Source organism: Cygnus olor, chromosome 1, assembly GCF_009769625.2.
Source record: "Cygnus olor isolate bCygOlo1 chromosome 1, bCygOlo1.pri.v2, whole genome shotgun sequence".
NCBI lineage: Eukaryota > Metazoa > Chordata > Aves > Anseriformes > Anatidae > Cygnus > Cygnus olor.
In genome coordinates, this window is record NC_049169.1 from 65,334,094 (window position 1) to 65,356,135 (window position 22,042).

The 22,042-nt window shown below is 40.7% G+C and overlaps 1 protein-coding gene across 13 annotated transcripts in view; it reads left to right on the forward strand.

The window, feature by feature from the left end:
• ERC1 (ELKS/RAB6-interacting/CAST family member 1) overlaps positions 1-20,441 on the forward strand; it is a 307,076-nt gene extending 286,635 nt beyond the window's left edge. For 10 of the 13 annotated variants that reach the window (XM_040562356.1, XM_040562365.1, XM_040562386.1 and 7 more), the window contains 2 exons: positions 1,311-1,499; positions 13,408-20,441. In XM_040562356.1, coding sequence (XP_040418290.1) covers positions 1,311-1,499; positions 13,408-13,545 — 327 coding nt within the window. In that variant the 3' untranslated portion in view covers positions 13,546-20,441. Of the gene's footprint in view, positions 1-1,310; positions 1,500-13,407 lie in introns of those variants that run through there. The other 3 variants (XM_040562428.1, XM_040562450.1, XM_040562439.1) reach the window with 1 other exon arrangement.
• The last annotated feature ends 1,601 nt before the right edge of the window (positions 20,442-22,042 follow it).

Consider the following 22,042-nt stretch of genomic DNA (forward strand, 5'->3'; position numbering starts at 1 on the left):
CTTAGCCACCGCTCTCAGATCCTCTCACTCTACAGAAATTAATCCATGTAGAACAGTGTTAGAAACAAAATAAGTGAGCCCTGACAGGCTTATTAAAAGGGCTCGAAGCCAGGGTCTTTGTTGAAAGTGGTGCCAGCACCCTGTTTCTGTTGACTCAGAGATTATCTCACTCCTTATTCATTAGCCGGGTCAGAGGTGTCCTACTGAAAAGATATCCCCAGCCTGTTAGCAGAGAGCAGGTGCAGCCCCTGCCTGGGAACACGAAGACAAGTTGCCAGCACTGTAGCAAGGCTTTCCAGCTCTCGTAGCTGGTGCGCATCAGTGCTCTTAGCTTCAACACCTCATTTTACGGAGTGGAGGCACAGTGCCTGGTTCTTCTTTAATTTTTGATCAGCTGCAAACCTTAGAGCCAAAGCTTTGTATACTGCACTTTGGAATATATGCCCATGAATACAAAGAACAATATGAAACAGTTTGGGTGGGGACATAGTGAGGGTTTCCACATATATATTTATCCACTTGAACTCTATTTTTTGGTAAAGCAAATGAAAAATGGCTCTTCTGATAATTTTTGTGGGAACTGGATGATTCCAGGGTTTGCAATGAGCAACTAATTTTAGATTCAGATTAGGTAATGTATAATGAAATAAAATAGTACTCATTAGAGTTCTTTGATTTTATTTTTTTAGTCTGTTGTATAGAATCTGGCTTGCAATAGTAATTGAAAGTCATCACCTTTTCAAAACTGATAGAAGACTTTCTGGTTAAGATACATCTCTCCGGTTTCTACCGTAGAGAGATGTTCATCTTAGAAACCAGCAACTTGACATCATTGGAAATGTCACTCTTTGGAACATGTTTAATGCATACTTATGTAACAGTGAAATGGTTGTTTGTAAAATGAGGTAGAATCTAAATTGCACTTGCTTTTGTTGTTGACAGGTACCTTTTATCCAAAAAAAATATTTTTTTTAAAGAAGGGAGTTGAAATAGCTGACTGAGTGCTGCTGGATAATCAATAGACTTAATCCATTTAACTCATACTGTTTCGTTTTTCACCCCATATCATCATTATTTCATATATCAGTAAGATGGCTGTCATCTGTCTCTGCTCCTGATGTCCTTCATTTCTTTCTGACTCAGTGCTGGATGGTTATGGGACTAAATGATAGGAATACTGTGGGGAGGGAGAGTGTTCAGGTTTCTTTCAGGATAAAGCTGAACAAGTATGTAACCTTGTCCTTGATCTTTTCCTTCATCATTGCTTGTGTCTCAGACAGTTCTTGACTATTTCTGTTCTCTTATTTCAGACAATTCAGCCCCTCTTAGAACTCGATCAGAATCGCAGCAAGTTGAAGTTATACATTGGACATCTGACAGCCCTCTGCCATGACCGTGACCCCCTGATTCTGCGTGGACTCACCCCACCTGCTTCCTACCACCTGGATGATGACCGGACAGCTTGGGAGAAAGAGCTGCAGAAGATGACCCAGGAGCAGGTGAGTTTGTGGTCTGAAGATCTGAACAAAAGCCTGAAATGTTGATGTAGGTCTTAGTGATGCACCACAACAAAAAGTGAAACCATTCCTTAAGTCATGAAAACAGGTAGCAAAGACCCAGCGTTCAGTTGGAGGAAGGAGTCAATGCCTTTTGAAATTATTGCCTTTATTATTTATTGTGGAATTTTATTTGCTTTTTTTCACTGTTTGAGGACATATTTATACACAAGGGAAATCTAACCCACTAACACAAGATACCACTTTTGCCATGTTTTACCTGTTAACAGATTTTAGCTGTACTTTATAACTTAACATAGTCATGGGGATCTTAAATCTTTTTTAAAGGACATTAATCATTTATATTTTAATTGGCACCTTTTTATGAGTCACACACTTTACGTAAATATAAGCAGTGTTGCCATCTGCAATAGTATGTTCTATCAATACTTTTTTTTTCTGTTTTTTTTTTGTATTACTACCTTGCCCAGATACCTGAATTGAGGTTTGGACCCATTGTGCTAAGTGCAACAAACCCATGCACATGTGAACACACACACACATACACACAGAGTGATTTCAGAAATCCAACACTGTATTTCCAGGAGTTTTGGAATACAGAACTGAAAGGGTTTGATAACAGCTTGTCTGATGAAGCCTCTACAGAGGCTGTCAATCTAGCTATAATTCAGCTGCAGAAATAATCTCCCTTTCTCCCAACTCTAGTGATGTCTTGCCTTCCTTAATCCCTTCACTGGCAGTTTTTATCTCTTGTTTTCATACTATAATCCATCATTCTCCACAACCCTTTTTTCTCATTCCTTCCTATTTCAAAACTTTAATTTTTAATTTTACTCCTATATTACAAACACATTAGTTAAATGAATATAAGAAGTTTGTACCAGAAATAAATGTGACTAATTTTGTCCTTTTGACCCTGACTTTGAATTGTAATGCCAGTTCTTTTACTAAATTATTCACTTCTGTGTATACGTATGTGTATATATATATATATATATATACACACCACACCCAGTATGTAGATGAAATAGTGCAAGGCCAATGTAATTAAAAGGGGATTTGCAGGTCAGTGAACACTATCTTGAGTCCAGCCTGAACACTTCAGCTCTGGTTTTCTTCTTCTGTGATGTTTAAGCATGTTTCCTTCAATTCAAGGCTGAATTTTTATTCAAAAGTTTGAGACAGCAGCTCGGAAATTAAATTACAGGAAGCCAACAGGAGCACATCTAACAATTCGGAAAGAAGAGCAGACCTCTAGAGATAAATATGTCCTGTAACAGGACCTAGATGGTACAAGACAGTTGGTCTCTGTCTTTCTACCTGTCTTCATTTCCTTGATTCAACATGTGCTGTGTGCCTCATTCAATATCTACATTTGTCTCTATAGGCTTGGCACATTCCTTTTCCCAGCAGAGCCTGCTATCCCCTATGCACTAAGTCAGCATTTTTTTGTCTCTGGGATTCTGTACTCGCTGATCCAGGATTAAAAGGTTTTCAGTATAATGCATGCCATCCTCATATATTAAAGAGCTACAGCTTCTACTTTATAGATCAAAACATGACACATGATTTTGAATCAGCATGTCTTTCAGATTGAGATGAATCAATGAATATAAAACTGGTATGGGAGGCCATCTCTGACAACAAAAATAAAGGGTGTATGTGGGCAAAGTTTGGATACACCTGAAATTGGCTAGTCTGTTACGATCTAGATCTGTTACGATCTTTGAATATAAGACCGATGTGACTAGGTGATGTCTTCTATTAGGTCTGTTAGGAATTAGACTCAATGACCCTTGTGGGTCCCTTCCAACTTGGGACATTCTATGATTCTATAATCAAGAGGCATAGGTGAAGAAAATGGAAAAGGCTTTCTTTGGCAAGTCCTTCTGAATAAACAGTCTACCCAAAACAGCATCTGTTTTTTTCCAGTTCTGTGTCCTGGTCTAATAAAAGGTTATTTGAACTTTGCTAGTCTACTAGCAACATTTATGGGCTACCCAGTGAAGAAAGCATTCAAATGTATATTGTGAGAAAAGAAATGATCTAAGTTGTCCTTAGATTTTTCTGTCCTCTCCCATTATTGTCTTAATTCTGCATTACTATCCCCTCAGTTGTTTAAAGTTACTATTCCATTTGTGATTGCCATGCATCATTAATATTTGCTAAAATAAAATATAGCAGTCTCTTCTGCTTTCCCATGCTCACTTAGATTGCATTTAACAAGCTTCAGTTGGAAAATACAAACTAATAATATATTTCAATTTACAAAACACATTTTTCATTTATGTCTGTGGAGCTTTTCTGTTTCTAACTGCAGAATTTCCTTTGTGTTTAAAGTATTCCCATGGGAGGGAGGGGTCAGTTCTCCAGATTTGCAGAAGCCCACGACAGAATACCCATTTTGCATCTTTGGAATTTTAATGAGTTTTGTAAATTACTTCAAATCCAGTGCATTAAATTCTCTCCTGTCCCTTCTAATATGATCGTCTGTAGATAATGCTTCACAAGCTTCAGTGGGAAAAAATTAATCCTCTTGAATGTTAAGAAGTGTTACCATGGTTAGGGAGGATACATTTAACTGAAAACCAATGACACTTAAGAGTGATGCCAATGTATCCACTTCTCACCAATTAGATTATATAGTTTCCTTTTTTTCTTTTTTGACAAATAGCTGAGAATTCATTTTCATGCTGTTGCTTTTAGAGATGTGATTTCCCACTCCAGCAACTATTATTGGTGAAGGTTGGTCCTGCTGTTTTCCAATAGTCAATACTCTTTAGATTGATGAGTTTCGTAGTCAGTACTCTTTAGATTTTTCATACCTGCTGGGCAGACCTGGGTACAAATAGTAGGCGTTTTCTGTGGCTTCTTTTGGTAGGTAAAACCAGTGTATGAAGTAGATGGAAGCTTTTCACTCTTCTAGCACATATGCAGTGACCCACGGAAACTAACGTACAAGTCATTGTTGGAAGAGCATCTGCCAGCATCAACACCGTAGTTCAAAGGGGATTATGTTGCCACATAAATAATTTTGTGGATTCTCAAAGTTTGATTGATAATTGGTACCTTTCATGTATAATAGTTTCTATATGATACCATTGAGTTCAACTGTATTCCTTAGTGACTTCAATTGATTTTAATCAAAATCTGGGACCAGAATGCTATATAATTGTTTGAATTAACTTTGTTGGCATTTTTTCAAAGACATTTTCTAAAGCTGCATTACTGTAGTAAAATTTTGGTGCACTTTTAATGAAGTCCTGAAGGCAGTATTTTATGAGTATATGGTATCACAAAAACTAATCTAAACTGGGTATATGAGACTAAGTTGTGGGCAGTAGGGAATCTACGGTGCTTCGAACCATGTCGTTAAGTTATTCATGTGGTGGAAAATATTACTCTGAGTCAGTTCTGACCCAATATACCCAAACATTTTAGCCAGCACTGTTGCTGGAACTGTCCTCCTTCGACTAGTTCATGTCCTGTTCAACTTTTCTTATTAAAAAATTGGAGTTACCAGAAGGAAGGATGAATGTTCCAAATCTTGACACTGAGAAATAAAAATTCCATTCATTCATTATAAATAATTGCATTATCCTAGCAATTTCGATTAAATATAATATTTTCTTTCACTTTCCCCTAAACATATCATTATGTTAATATTCTTGGGCTCTGTAGAACTTCGGCTACGTTTCATATTTCAGATGGTTGCCTTGAAGTGAGGGATTTTGTTCCTATATGAAAGGAAATGACATTAAGAACATAATGATATGTTCCACATTTTTATTTATAGTTCAGTTTTTGTTTTTTTTCTTATCTTTACGAAAGGGAAGAATGGAAAAGAAACAGGAACTTGCTGAAAACCATCATTTAAATATGTTGTTGGTGCTGTGCTGCACTGTGGCTGGAAGGCAGCAGTGTGAGAAATTAAAAAGACAACCTAATACAGCAATCAGATAGACAACAGTATTTATTCCGTCAGTAGCTTAACCAGTATAAAAAATGTTTCTCATCACTTCAAATCCAGCTGAAGGTCATTCTGAGAAAAAAAAAAAGAAAAAAAAAAGAAAAAAAAAAAAAACGTTATCAGAAAAGGACCTGTCTGATTAAAATAATTTTCTTACCCCTGCAAGTAGTAGGGGGTGGCATTTTGCTCCCTAGCTCCCAGCCATCAGTGTCTCTTCCCAGCCACATCTGACATGTCCAGGCTTCATTCATCCTGGCTATTTCTGCCCACCCCCAGGCACCATTTTTTCTGCACAATAGGCCTCTTCCTGTTTCCCCAGAGGTGTTTCCAGCACCATTTGTATTGTCATCTGGGCATCAACAGCAGCCTGTAGGAGCTGGGCAGGCTTATTTCCATGAGGTGCTCTCTCGGGGGACACTTGTGATGGAAGGCAGTCTCACACCACTACTAATCCAGTGTTGTACCATAGCTTCGGCCATGAGTTGAGAGAGGGAAGCACTTTTGAAAAATTTCATTGTCGCAGAAGAGCCCTTGTAGTGAAGCAAGATTACCTCCCCTCCCCGTGTACAAGCTTCAGCCAAAGCACAGACTGTCTAGGGATTCCTAGTTACTAATCCTCTCCTGAGAAACTGGGAATTTCTCTTCTCGGCTGCTCAAAATAGAGGAAGGAAAAAGGTAATAATGTGACTTCACTGCATCAGTCAAAACCTGCTGCATCAGCTAACTAGTCATGGCTTAGTTCCAAGGAGCAGCATAATTTACATTGTACGTGACTCACATTTCACTCTCATCAGAGTTAATGTTAAGCTTTTCGTACAGAAGGACACCAGACTGCATATACGTAGCTTTAAAAATCAATTTTAAAATGGCATATATCCCTGCTGAATTTTTCAAGTATTAAACACACATTTTGTTATACAAACAATATTGTAAGTGGGATAAACTTAACTCTAAATTACAAATATCTATTTTATAAACTTCCTGTATACTTCTTTGTTCAGAGTCCCCTTGCGTTCCTACTTCTGTATCATCTATGAGAAATTACTTACTTAGTTTCTGTAAAGAAATTACTCTGTGGTTTTGCATTGAGTAATTCCAAGTTACTACATTACTTCAGAGTTTATCCTGTGTTCCTTCTTGGACTGCTCTTCCATTAGCTTGTTATCTCCCCCACCTGATTTATGTCATTTATTTTTAATTTGTAATCCTATGGGAATGCATAATGTATGTTAAAGTTAAACAGCCCACTTCTGGTCTCAGTTAGAAATTAGAAGTAATAATTGCAACAATTTATATACTGCTTTAAGTGCAAATGTACTTGCTGAGGTTAGCTGGGAAAATAATGGATACGGGAACTCTCTAAAATTATTACAGTAAGTAGCATTTGGAGCCTTTATATTAAATTAATGTTTTGGGTGAGGATAAGAACTTGGAATCAGTGTCATAATTCTTAAACACTGATTGAAATTACAAACACTATCCATAAGTTGATTCTGATATAATAGTGTCCGTTTTTATTTGTGCATGGAATTAGTATAATTAATGTTAATTAAGATATATACTATCAGTCAATAACTCTAATTATTCATACTTGGGAAAGAGATATAAAGAGAAAAACATTGCTTTCAGGATAAGGTCAAGTGTTCGGTGGGGCAAGTGCCTAAAATGTTGTGTGGTCTCATTTCAGGCAGTTCCTACAAGCAGATGGAGTGTCAACCTCTGAGCTATTACCGCATTTGTTTAAGGACAACTCACCTCTCCATGCGTTTTGTTATTAGTAACAGGTTCCGCTACTCTGTGCCTCTCTCAGATGCTGTGGTCCTCAAGGAGTTCTTCTGCAGCCTCCACTGGCATGAGACATCGCTAGGGGTTGTGGTTTGCTTGCGTAGAGGGACAGCTGGGGAGGTCTGTGGGGTGTCCTTCATGAATGAAGGTAATCACACGCAGGAGCAGCTGCGTCCTTGTGTTGCTTGTTGGCCTCACTGGGTTGTACAAAAACAAAATATTCCACAGAATTTTCTTTCTTGGAATATCTGTCAGAAATTTCCGAGCTATCAGGATTCTCCATCACTTCTTAATAAACAAAGTCCTGAACTTCCTCTTAAAAAGAAATAAGTAATGTGAAACGAGTAGGAAGAGCTCAAGCTCTGATCCTAAAATAAATGGAGGCATGTAACTTAATTTCATTTAACAACCTGCTGCTTTATCCTCTCCTCTGTGTTTAGCACTTGGAAGGTACAAAACCATAACTGGACCCTCGACCCTGTCTTCTAACCTTTTAAAAGTTGTAAGTAAGGACTTAAAAGAGGGTTTTTTTTTCAGATTTGTTGTGTAGATAGGTGAGTTTCCCTGTCATGTGATTGCTGCTATCAGTCACTGCCTTGAATAATTCCGCAGAGTCCCAGTGGAGCCCTGCAGCCCCATTCACCAGCAGAGGAGGGAAGGGGCGAGGTGTAGGTACAGAATGAAGCAGGGATTACAGACTAATTGCGGTGCCTAGTCATCTTGTTTCACGAGAGTAAGCTGACATATAAGGTAATGTTTAACAACCGAGACCAGGGGAAGTTGCTGCCTAACTGCTTTTCACCATCCCAGTAAGATGCCAAATTGTGAGTAGTTAGAAATGAGGGCAGTGGGGTTCACCTGTACCAGGTATGTGCAGCACAGTGGCGCCTTGCCCTCACCGGTAGCCCTGTGACACAGGCAAACATTACTCTTTGTTACCTGCAAGGACAGGATTCACAGGCAAACTTTTCCAGCCAAATGCAACATATAACTTACAAATACTTATTTCATTCCTTCTTCCCATTTATTCATTTTGAAATTTCATGAACTACCAAAGAAATAATATTTCTGCTATTTGCAAAGCTTAGAGATGCTCAGAAATGCAGGATAAATCGTGTGTACGAAGTTTTTCAAATGTATGCCTCAGAAGCCCTCAACAAATTTTTAAGGGTGTTTTTCTCAAAATAGGTGGTGAAATCTATTCAAGTGTGTTTAGATATATTTAAAGCATATTTTTAAAGTTTGCATTACTCTAAAAAGGCAAGCCAGAATGCTTATCTTGAAATCTCATTTTAATTTTTAAATGAATATTTTTTTAAATATTTTGATAAAAGATAAAAGAAAACATTTCCGGATAGAGAAAAAAGTATTTAAGGGTCTAAATCAGGAAAAAAAAAAAAACTTTTTGATATACGTTTGAAAAAAATGTTTGGCAGACTGGGATTTCTATATTCCTAACCCATTCTTTGGGCCATTTTATAAGTCTAATAAAGTGGAGAAATAAAGGGCTGTATATAATTGGCTCTCATTACTCCAAACATACATATTTAGACTGGTGTGTTTGGGAAGATGCAAAAACTGTTGACATTTGCCCGAGGTACACTGTAGTTTAACTTATTTTTAACTTATTTTCAGACAAAGCAAAGGCTAAGATAAATCAGTTGAATTTCTTTTTGTTGGTTACTTCTGTTATTTTAAGCTCTAAAACTATTTTTCGGAGTAGCCATAGTCTGATGCAAAATCATCTGAACTTTGGGGAAAATGTGATTAGAGATCCCAACATTATAGCCTTATAGAAGCCCTGCAGTTAATTTGCCTTTGTGCTTCTCTCTACAAGCAATTCCTTTCCTACTTTCAGCTTTAATGTCCATAGCCAGAATTCATCTGCGTGAGATACATTTTTTTTTTTATTTGCCTTTTTTTCATCCGTGTTTGTGCAGAATTACTGAGAGGAAAATAATGCGCTGCAGGGGGAATATCCTCTGTATAAATAAATATAGAAGGTTCTTAGCTTAATGTTGCCTTGCATACATGATAGGGTAAGCAAAGGCCACTGAGGCTCTGCGGAGCAGCCCTGTGGTTCACCTAGTACAAGGGTAGAATCATGGCATCATATTTCTTAACTATGAACTTATTTTCCCTCTGAATGACAATTAATCTTTAAATAACTTCCAGAATATCTTGAACCAGAAAAGTACAAATGCAAGGTAATTTCATGATGAATTTATTTATTTTTTTTTCACTAGTGAAGTTTAACTATAAATGGCAAAGTATTCCTATCATGACTTGCTCTAAACCCAGGAAGGCAACAGTGGTGAAAAGTGTCTGAATCTGTTGCAGGTTATCTGCAAGCTTACATCCCCCTGAGACACAGAAGGTCCCTTCTGTTCTTCTGTCCCTAGATAAAGCATAAATGCTATGAAGCACTTTGGGAGTCCTTGCTTTCCCTTTCTTTCCAAGTCGTCTATTTTTACTTGTCATCAACTAGGCAAATATATCTGGCCTTCTCTTTTTTTGTCATTTCTATGAGGCAACTGTATGAGTCTTATCATATTCAGAGCTGAAAATGCCAACTGAAGAAGACGGTTAACACTTCTTTATTTTCATAGAAAAATGGCATAGCACTGTTTACACTTGCATTCACAAGAAGAAAACCTAGGTTACCAGGAGAAGAGCTGATAGAAATAATTTTAAAGAAATTCTCTAAATTTTGGACGGCCAAACATCTAGGTGAATCAAGTTATACCACGGATGTTCCCCATTAAGAAGCTTGTCTGAATGAGGAGTGACGTATGCTGGTCACAGCTGTTTCTGGGAGGAATGATGTAAACAGAGATGACATAGATGATACAGAAATGCTGTAACCAGCCACACAGTCAATTAAGATGACTTTGTTTAAGTAGAAATCTCATTATTAAACCTACATGGTTCTGAAGCTATCAAACTTGATGCGAGGCTGTCATTGCTATTTATTTCAAAGATGTTGCATCACAGACATCTGCCAGACAGCTGCACAGACTTTCTGTCTATGCTGATTTACAGAGCATTATTGCTTGCCTTCAGCATTCAGAGCAGTCTCCTCTTGATGGCCCAAAACTTACTTTTTGAGAATATTTTCTTCATCTGGTTAAGTTTGTTACTTTTGTTTGATTGCATTTGATTTATTTCAGCTTTGGTGTGGGCTTAAGTTGTTGGGCTTCTCTTGATTTTATAAGAAATATTCGTATTATGCATACTTTCACATAAATGAATTGTGCAGCAAGAAACTGACAAGTCACTGACTTTGCCGTACTCCTTGGCTGAGGACAACAGCCAACAGGATTCTCCCTTGCCCACCAACCTCCTTTCACTTCTGAAGGTTAATATCACCGAGGTACTTTTAAGTTCTGTTGATGTTTTACATTTTTTTGTCCTTTCTTGGAGTCTTACGTGGAAGATTTGGCTGGTGTACCTGGAGGACAGATCTCTGCTCAGAAGGTGGTGGAGCATGGCCCATGGGGAGCCCGGGCTGTGCTTTCCCTGCTAACACTGCCCTCTCCTGGTCCTCCTCTGGTGACTCGAGAGCCCAGAACAGGCTCCTGCAAGGAAACGGATAAAGAAAAGGAGAATGACATCATTTGCTTCTTCTCCCATTGCTCTCTGTCTCCCCTAGCCTCCACGACCTTCTGATGAATGGCACTGAAATTTTTGCTCTGGCCCCAGAAGCCAAGGAAGCCGTGCCTCAGAGTCTCATATTGAAACCAGCCCCATGAATTTCCCAGCAGTAGGTGGTTTGTAGGCTGCTGTTTCTGGGGCCACGTGAGCTACTGGCGTTTCACTAGACTGAGCAACCAGAGACTCGGGACGTAGCTCCTCAGACCACATCTCCTGGCTTCTCACGTGCAGCACTGCTCCTGGCGGGCCGTGCCAGCTCTTTCAATCCTGCTTGCTGAGTGGACCTCCCCTAGACTTAGCCATCCATTGCAGGTTTCCGACTAATAACTCTGCCAGGCTGCTGGAACCAGGCTAATCGCAGAACCACAGCATGCCGTTCCCGAGCCGTGATGGGTTCCTGCTGGATTCCCTCCCTGCTCCCCCGAGAGCCCTCACAGAGCCCTGCGTGCTCCCCTCCCGCTCGTTTCCCCCCTTCCCCGGCTCATGTCATTCTGTGGAGCAGGATCGGGTTGCTTTTGCATTGTGATTCTTGGCACAAGCCCCTCTCAGATTCATATAACTGTTCTGTGAGTACGGCAGCCAGTAGGAACAAGGCACATAAGAGCACATTAAACTAACATTCAGCATGCAAAGCCCAAATAATTTACTATATGCTACCCTGCCTAGTAAAGGGAGTAGTGGAGCTGGACTGCCCTTTTAATTTCCTTTCTCTCACTTTTGTCTATAGAAGTGTATCCTATAGCTTCCCTAAAAAGCATTTGTATTTATTCTATAGTCATTCTTAGGCCATTTGGTTATAGGCAGTATTTCTTCCAGTAACAACATAGCAATCTTTCCTTGATACCACCACTAAGCAGAAATCTATCTGAACAGAATTTTAGCTGTAGAAATGTAACCTTTCCCCCTGCATTGCACTGTTACTGAGGTAAACTGATCTGTTGTCCTGCTGCCTGACCATTGTTCCTTGTTAAAACCTACAACAATCAGTGTTACAGAAGTACAAAATAAGCTGGTGAGCAGGTATCCCTTCACAGATGAGAAATTCCAGTGTGACATTCTTTCCGTGTCACATATGAACACCGTAGAGTTCCAATAAAACTATTAATAACTTAAGAATAAGAAGTGTTAGAGGGCTGAAGGGTAATATTATAAACTCAAAAAATCAAATTTAAAGGAAAGTTCAAAACCTGATAAGCTAATCACTACAGCTGCTCAAAACAACAAAGATCTTTAAATGCAAAAGCTTGCAATGAACTTCAGAGCCCAATCCAAGTATATGTACCTGCTACAAATATTCTTGTCTTATATTTATAGAGAATGAATTAGAAGAAGTAATACCACCGATAAAACAGAGCAGGCTTTTTGCAATATGGTATATGAAAAAGCTGTATACTTGAAAGCTTATCCAATCTGTTTAACAGTATCATCTGGGCTAGTAAGAGACGCTGCTTCTCCTTGTTCTGTTAGACCCTCAGACCATTGTGACTACAGTAATCCCTTAATGCTTGCACAAATTACAGCCTTACTTGGGATTCTTCTGCACAGTTCACAGGCCAGCATGAGCTTTATCAATTGCTGGTCAGATAAACAGGTTACTGAAGGCAGATGTTTCCTGCTCTTTGCTAAGGCTACGGGCCCCTAATTCTGGCAGTGCCATTAGATTCAGAGCTAAAAACTATGTTCACATAAATTCCAGTGTGTTGTGTGGTGTGGTTTGTAACACCATTTGTTGGACAAACAGTTTGTAGATGATACAAAGAGTGAATAAGATAAAGTTTTGAAGTTTCATGTCTCATTCTGAGCCAACTACTCTGAACAAAGAATAATCCAATAGGAAGTTTATAGTTAGTAAACAACAAATATGTATGCTCCAACACAATTCTATATGGTAACCTTATGACTGAGTGAGGAAGCACCGTATCTGAAAGTGATTATTTCCACAGACAAGTTAGAATTCTGGTTGTCACTGCGTGTATTTCATATAGTTATGTAACATTTCTACTGATGTCATATAGGAAGTAATTCCTAAGTAATTGCATCCTGTTATTCATGAATAAAAGTCAAACTATTTAATATACTAGCAAAATACTGTATTTTTTGTGGAATACAGTTGCTTTCAGAAAAAAACATTCTGCAGAGGAAGGTTTTCTAATATTTATCATAAAACAATCTATTTGGGAGTAGGTAAGTCACTTACTTTTCCCGTGTTGACATGGCCTTTACTGGGAAGGTCACAAATCTGGTCCCGCAGACTAGAAAAAGTGACATAAAGAGAGGAGAACTTGCCCAGTGTCTGCAGGCTGATGATGGAGTCACCAAGGGAAGGTATCAATCCTGGAAGTGCCCAGTGTGGAGCACTCTGCTAGCTGCCTTTCTAAAGCTGGCATTTTAGCTTAGAGCTGAGCCTGCTGGGCAGGACTTGTTATACAGTGAACATGTTTAATAGCAGAGAATGATCGTGGCTCTGTGTGTTTCTTGCAGCTTCGTGACGAGTTAGAAAAGGGCGAGAAGGAAAGCGCAGAGCTGCAGGAGTTTGCCAATGCCATCTTACAGCAGATAGCGGATCACTGCCCTGACATCCTGGAGCAAGTCGTCAATGCACTTGAGGAGTCATCATGACCTCGGCCGCTGGCCCCGCTGGAGCAGCACACCAGTGGCCAAGCCCAGTCAGTCCAAGGAGCCATGAGAGGAGTATGAAAGACAGAAAATGGAATAGAAACTTCTGGTGCACCTTTTACAAGGAAAACAAAAGCAAAAAAAAAAAAAAAAAAACAAACTCTAAAAACTACATGCTCTCTAGGTTCTTCCAGTCTGTGATTAATCAATCATGCTTGTGTTCAGCTTCTCACTGCCTTTCTACTTTAGCATCCAATTCCCCACTGACTTTGTTGATGGTATTGTGACTTTTGGATGCAGCTAAGCAGAGCTCTTCCAAGTCTCCTGAGCAAAGAAGAGGGGATCCACTGAATGCAAGCAGCTCTAGTTCTCCATGGGTAGCCTTTGCCTTTCATTCATTTATTGCTTCTTTTTTCTTTTTTTTTTTTTCATAAAAGCTGAAAGCCTCAATTTCATAGTGCTAAAACCTAAACCTGAGTGTGCTCTGTTTATGGCTCACAATTGGCCAGTATCAGCTAGCTAGCTCAGGTCTCACTGCCTGTCTCAATACTTCTTATGTTCTTAAATAACAGAGAGAGGAGAGGAAAGGAAAGTTTCCCTATTTGGTCCTGTTAGTCACTTCATCTAGCAGCTGGGAAACAAGGTAGGCATACTGGTACTTTCTGTTTACTTAACTTTGATTTTTATTGTTCACTGATTTGACTCTGAAATGCTGAGTGGGGCATATTTTCAGATAACTGTTTTCATCTGTTGGCTTCTCGTTTTTTTTTTTTTCAGCTGAAGTTTCTCATCATAGGTCTGTACCTCTTAAGTTCTTATTTTATAGAGAGCTCTCTCCGTTCAAGCAGGTGTGGTCAACAGGTCAGCTCCCAGGTTTAACTTGTATAGTTTGACCATTGCTAATTTTTCAGGCCACAGGTTTGTGAACACTAGCTGCCATCAGGATAGTTTCAGGTATTTTGTACATGAGCAGATTGCATCATTTAGCTTAGAAGTATAATTTTAAAACTAATTTAGGTAAATTGGTAACATAGTTCTTACTATAATTATAATTTAATTTATTTTGGTTTAGCTTAGGTTGACAAGGAATGAGTTTGAATTCAGAGCAATAACCCCTTTTTATAAAGAGGAGCATCTCTGTTGGGGTTGGCACCCCGCTGAGTAGATAGGTATAAAATCATGGCTTTAGCTAAACCAGTGCAATTCTTATATGTATATGAGAGGCCTTACTCTTGCTCTCAGCCATCTTTGACACTCATTCAAGCCCCTGCTGATAGGTAATATGACCTGAAATAGTAGGTCAATTTGTCATTATGGTAGCAAATCAGAATCCTGTTTTATGGGTAGGACTTTCACATTCATTCTTGGACTCTGCATTAAAGGGGAGACATGTTTTCTCTCCTAGTTGCCAGTGGTTGTGTTTCTGAGGGCATCTGCAGGACAGAACCCTTTAACAAGTCCCTGCGTACTCCTTAAAGGAGGTATTCTCCTTGGGCTTTCTCATATTACTTAAGAGAACAAGGGGAGGGGGAAAGGAGACCAAATATCAACACAGCAGTGGATGAGATCTTGGCTTTCTAGTCACCAGCTAATTATGAACCCTCTGACTCCTGTGGCCATTGCTGTAACTCTAACAGATTTTCCAAGTTTTAGAAACATCAGCTGATTATAGCATTCATAATCTCTCTCAGTAAACCTCCCATTCAGAGCCCTCAGTTTAATTCCATGACTTACTTTATTTTGAGCTTAAGCACTAAACTGCTACGCTAAGTAAAATGTTTCAAACCCTTTCAGAAAAACTGCATTTCTTATGTCTTTCAAATCTATGGCACAGCTCCTCTGTAGGTGCTTCACACCATATTTTTATACTTAGAAGTGACTGGTTGATTGCTTCTAATAGAAAGGAGACCAGCAAAAGTTTGAATAAGTGAAGCTGTACCCTGTCTTCTTTTCAACCACTGAAAATTGGGCAAAACTGAAAACTTATATACCTATAGATTATATTGAAATAAATCACACCCAAATTCATTCTGCTGTAATGATTCTAAAGAAGCAATGTATCCATAACCATGGTGTCTGCTGGGAAGAAATATCTAAGTCTCCAAAGAAGAGGTGGTTCATGTCTTTTCCGTGTTTTGAACTGCCAGCGCTTTGCAAATCGGGACATGTAGCTTTAGTTCTCAGTGTAGTAACAGCCTGTGTCCCAAAGCTTTTTTTTTTTTCTCATGGAACAGGAGAGTAATGGGAACCTGAATGTTTGCAAGGGGGAAATACCGGAAGGTATGTAGACAGTGACTGTACATACCACTGAGCCATGCCTCATACCAGAACCACCCCTTTGGTCCTATTATTTGAGTCAGCACGTTTTGATAGGAGCAGTTGTTTTGAAATCTTTCCTCTTGCTTTTTCTTCATCACCCCTAATTACTCACTCCAGGAATTTAATGCTGCCTGTAAAACCATCAGGGCCATCAGCCTAACATCATCACACCACCACCACCACTCCTGACTATCTCATTAACTTATATGGTCAAATCTCCAGCTGCCCTGGTTCCCTGCTGTAAAACAATCCTTCCTCTGTGAGAAGCTGTGGAATTTCCCTTATCGATGGTTCAAATGACTCCTGCTTGTAAACCTCTTACTGAGATGTTCCTTGATAGCGTTTCTGCTGCAGGGAAAGGGGGAGGGGATGGGAGCAAGGGGTGGTCATTTCTGGCTGTTATTTCAATTGCATTTGTTTGCTGCGTTGCCCGTACATCACAGGAAAGCTCCCAATTTCAGTGCTGGTTCTTGTGCATCCTTAACTCAGCTGCCAGCCTGAGGCTCTGTTTCTAGGTTGGAAAGTGCCTCAGCAAAAGGCATGTTGCTGTCGTGACAGCATGTTTAGGACCCATGCATCTGAAACCAGGTGAATCTCACTGTTTACACATCTCCCAGCTTCATCCCTGAAAGGATTTGTCAAGCCTGGCTAGTTTTCACACTGGCCATTTGGTCTTTATCTGCAAGCCACACACCTGCTGTTCTTCCCTTCTGGATTATTGGGCCTTTGTAAGTTTTCTCGTTAACTACTGTTATCTTCTGGGGCTTCTAGACTTACCATCTTAAACATTGATCTTAGACCTCAGTAAAGTGCTTTCAGGGAGAGAGCAGATCTCATTTGGGAACAGACTTGATCCGACTTGATCTCCATTGAACTATTTCAGATAATCTCTCTGATCCTGTGTAGATAGAGATCTTGTCACAGTGAATAGCTTGGGGAACTATGGGATTTGGGAGATGCTGCTGGTCACTGTTGAGCGTGACCAGTGAAAGCTTTTCCTTTTGCTTGTATGGAGTGCCACACTGCTGGCCTTAGGGTAATTAATGGATTTGGTTATTGCAATCCATCAAAAAATTGCATATCAGGCACATGCAGAAGGGCCATATGTGTGCATATACCATGATGTTCATCCAGTTGCCTAACCCTCCACAGCTCCTTTAAAATCTGCTATCCAGGTGTCAGCAGCCAGGGAGATGCAGACAGTTTCCTAGCACAACAGTCCTACACTGCAGCACTTCTGGGAAATTCGGGGGCCCTTCCTGCTTCATGGGCCCCCGTCCAGTTCCCAGTGTGCCTGGGGAAACTTGCTTGTTCTTCTCCTCTTCTGTGAACTTCCGTTTGCTGTGGGAGTTGTGAAAGTCCTGATTGCTTTGATTTTTTTTTTCTTACAAGCTGTCATTTGTAGACAAACAGAGATGTAAGGACTTGAGAAGCTGTCTGTAGAAAATTAAATAGGTAATTTTAGCTGTGTTTGGGCTAAAAAATAACTCAAGCCAGAAGCCCACGTACAGTGTAAAAGCTGACACCCCAACCATGATGTTGATGATATCCATGAGCCCAAGTACATATTTTCCTCTGAATCAAGCCTCATTTAAAACACTAAAAGGACATTATAACACTAGAGTTGCAGTGTGAGAACATTAGCACTATTTGTGATTGGAAGAAGAATTGACTGGAGTGCTCCCAAGTGAAACTCTAAGCTTCTGGTATTCTCTCTCATTTTGACTGCCTTTAACCAGCTATCCCTCTAGAAAATGCCAAACTCTCTCTGGAGTACCCGATTTTTGCCAAGTCCAGGGGATGGAAGGCGAAGGTCATGCGATGCACAAGACTGTTGCAGTTTCCAGTTGCACTGCTGGAATACACCTTCTCTATCAGATTTGCTGGTACTTTGTGGCTCTCAGTATTTTGCACAAGGGAGCATTAATGTCATAAGCTTGTACACATAACCCTGTTTTTTGAACCAAAGGGGCACCTATTTTCATTTGCCCTCTAGTTCCACCCATTCTGCTGCTAATGCTCAATTTGTTGGGAAATTTCTGCAACTGATAAAAGGTTAACAGGGTTGAGTCCCCACTCCTGTACTAATTGCCAATCAATGCCACTGAAGGGCTCTTTACAAAGAATGTGAAGAGCCGTGTGCTGATACCATTGTAAAGCAAAAATTTCACTACATAAAATAACATATGTATTTCTCAATGACACTAATGAAATAAAAAGGGAAATAGTACAATCAAGGCATCTGACATTAAAGGAAGCCTCTACTCAGCTCAACGTCTGCACTGAAACAGGGAATCGGGGAGGAAGCAGAAGGCAATGGATAACTAACACTGCCCCAGTGAAGCTGGTGGGGTGGAAGGGTCAGGCGAAGGGCGGCCTGGGCGGCCACCGCTGGCGAGAGCAGCCCCGCCAATCAGTCTTGTCAGCGCAGTGAGGAAAACGAGTGTCTGGGGGGATTTTTAAGCAAAATAATGTTTTTAATTGGTTTTTTCCACGTATACGGGAGGAACCTTACACATCAGCAAATCCTTCTGAACAAAATGGCTGTGTCCACTGACTATTAAAAAAAAAAAAAGAAAAAGAAAAAGAAAAAGAAAAAGAAAAACTGTTTTGAAACTTTTTAGTGTCAAAAGCATAAACACAGAAATCCTGACTTTTTCCAGTGTGTGTGGTGAGTGCTGTAACCCTGTCATCAGTATCTCTCCTGACTTTTTCAGGGGTGTTTTCTCCTGTTTTGTTTTCTGCTTGTCGATATTGTCTGTGTGGTCCTAAGGCTGGGGCAGTTACCAACAATGTGTGTCTGTTGTCGGATTAAAAAAGATAGTAGTAGAACCGAAAAAGATGTGTTTTAAAAATATATAAAAAATAAATTTCATCAAAAGGAATTCAAGTACAGAAGCAACAAAGCCTTGACTCCTCCTTTCAGGATTGTACGGAAAAGGATTTGTGGGCTTATAATTATAATTAGTGACCTTTTGCAGGCTTTTGAGGTCCAGGAGAGCTTGGCCTCTTCGAAAATGTTACGAACCCTGTATTGTAAATTCCTGCTTTCCCAGTTTTATACTGTACATGCTACACGTGTAATACAGAAATGGGCAGAATGAAGGAGTATTTTGGAAATCAGTCTTTTCTAGTAACAATCTCCTACATCGGGTGACCCTTAAAATATGAACCATTGATGTAAATGGATCAGACACTTTGGCCAAATTTTCACGGTCTTCTGGATTGCACCTGTAAATGCCAGGGACACATGCAAGTGCAGATTGGCTGGAATAGTTACGAGTGGCGTGTAGGCCCATTTTCAGACTTGTATCTCCTTGTGTCCAGTAATAACTTAATATCCACAGCAGTTTACGTTACATTAAAGGACTAGCAGCTGCCTTCTGCTGTGGTTACCTCAGACCTAGAAGGAACAATGTGAGGATAAACTGGCATGTAATGTAAACAAACAAACAAAAAACCAACACAAATTGCTTTGCCTATGATACTAGGTAAAGAACTTCATTAAATTTTTTTTTTTTTTCTTTCAAATTTAATTATCATATGCTATTTGTCCTCACTTTGCACTTCCAGTTTGGATCCTGAAAGTCAAGTAAATTGATTTTGCTTTTAAGTAGATTTTTCTGCCTTGGGTTCTCAATGCTTGTCTGGTTTTATTGCTCAAAACATTATTTTTTCCGTTTGGACTGACAAAAACATTGATCTCTTCATCAGTCATGTGTAGTCTCTTTTATTATGAAATGTGGTTATCATCTAAAATCCAAACTTGAAGCCAAATTTTACAAGTAGGCCTCGTTCCTTTAATCTCCCCCACCTTGCCAGCTGTGCATGGACATGGCCAAGCCTCAGTCCTCATGAAGCGCAGCCACCCCTTGCATTTCATTTGGCAGTGCTTGGGATGTGCCCTATCCTCTGTGCCTGCTCATGGGCAGCTGGCTGCACGTGGTGGCCCTTTCTGAGACGCTTGTTACAGTATATCTGGGGAGGTTTGGGTGGCGAATGCCTTTATCTGCTCAGAGTCTGAAGGAGGATGAATCAAATGGGACCATGAACAGGGGAATAACTCCTGTGCTAGTCTAACATGCCGCTCCAAGCCCACTACAATAGTACATTGCTGTTTCCCTCCAAGACAGTAAATGATGAGGGCCACACACCAGGTTCTGGTTCACAAAGTGTGTGTTTGGGGGGAGACAATCTGGAGGATTGCCCCAAGGACTGAAAAAGCTGTGGGATGCTCCATCCAGTCTGCAGATTTGTGTCCCTCGTTTGCTTTGGAAGAGACGTGTTGCACTTTAGTGGAGGGGGAGACAGGCTTTGGGTATGGGATCTAGTGTACTTGAATTCCTTTTTGAAATAACAGCAGCGGGAGACATTGATGTCCGTGATGCAAGTGTGCACGCTGCCTTCAACTTGTATGTGTTTTATCGCTGGAGTCATGTTACTGACAGGATAATGAAACTGCAAAGAAAATGTGTTATATTCAACTTTGCCTTGATAATATAAACACTTTGTTCATTTTTTCTTCTTTTTTTATTCACAGACTAAGTTCATCAGGAAATTATAAAATTATTTAAAAATTCTGTGCCATGTCTTCATTTCAGTGAATCTCGGTGCATCTTGCTTGGTACCCTCCCTGCACGGCAAGGATCGGTGGGCATGCAAGAGGTCTGGGCAGCTGCGTGGCTGTTCCTCGAGAGCAGGCTCAGGGTCGGATCTGCTGCCCCAGATCTGGGGCAACCCTGCTGGGGGGCTCGGCTCCCCCCTGCACGTGGTGGTGTGGGTGGGCATAGTGGGGCTGCTGCAAGGTAAATGTGAGCAAGCATCAACGTAGGGGTGTCCCAAATACCCTGGGAGCTCATGGGCCAGGTAAGTGGAGATAAGTGAGCTGTTCCCTTTGTCTCTCGCCTGTTTTCCAAATAAATGTGACTTCAACTTTGCTAATGAGTGACTGAATCCCAGATGTACATCCAGCGTTGAGCCAATTTCAGGATCACGTCGTATGGAGTAATGTGCTTGGAAAGACTTGCTGTGCAAAGGTCAGCAAGGCTGTCTTATGCAGCAGCGTGCTTCACAAGAAACCTGAAGGTGGGTCCTGTCCCCATGGCACCAGCCACTACTGGAGAGTTGCAGCTTTGTCACCTGAGGTGGCCCGTGCGCCCCTGCAGCACTGGAGGAAGCAAATTCAACCCAGTGTCCAGCTTCCAGCTGCATTTTGAGGACACAGGAGATTGCCTGAGTAATGTCACTGTAAAATCTCATTTTTCTGGCATTTCTTAACTGTTCTAAAGAGAATAGCATTGCAACACCAGGTCCCAGCGGTAGAACAATGTCCATTTTAAACACACTCCACCAGATTCTCTGCAGCTATCCCAAAGCCCAGGGAGACAAGACTTCCCCACGTCAGGACACTTTCCAATTAATTTCTCTTTTAAAGCCTCTCCATTCCTTCCCCCTTTTGTCTATCCATGCAGCAGATTGTTCTCTGGGATTTTCTGCTGGCCTTGTCCCTTCTGCTCACACTACATTTATCATTTCAAGGGGCTCTTAAGGTCCCAGCTTGCTCCTTCCATCAGAGTGACCTCGCACGTGACAGGAAAAGGCGTCCTGGTCCCAGTGCCTGCAGGGTCCCTTCCCGCTGCTACTTGGATCTCAATCACTTGGTCTTCAATCAAATGCACAAAGCTGCGTGTGGAAAAAGGATACACGGGGATTAAGGGTCTCAGGAGCTTTGAAAGGAAGAGTCCATCGGCCTTTCGGTGCCTAGTCTGCTTAATGTTCACTTAAGTGTCTGGCTGGGAAGGGGGTTCACGATTCCAGTCAGGCCAGGGTGTGCCTGGCTTTCACAGCAGAGCCCAGATCAGCTGAATGAAACCACATGCCACATAAATTTAACCGATTGCTGTACAGTGGGAGAGCTGGCAAGCCTGCAAGCGCTCCTGGTGCTGTTTCTGAGGGGCTCCTCCCATCCAGCAGGAGGACAAGCAAAAGGTGAGGGTGGTGCCACCAGCAGCGGAGAGCAGGCCCAAGGCAGGACTTGCAGGGCCCGGGCTGCTCCATGGGCCACACCACCATATCCCCACAGGCTGACTCATATCTTGGATGGCCCGTAACAATAACTTTGTTCACACTACAAAGCGAAGATGCCAAATCCCTTTTGTGCGTTATCAGGTTACAGTTCATG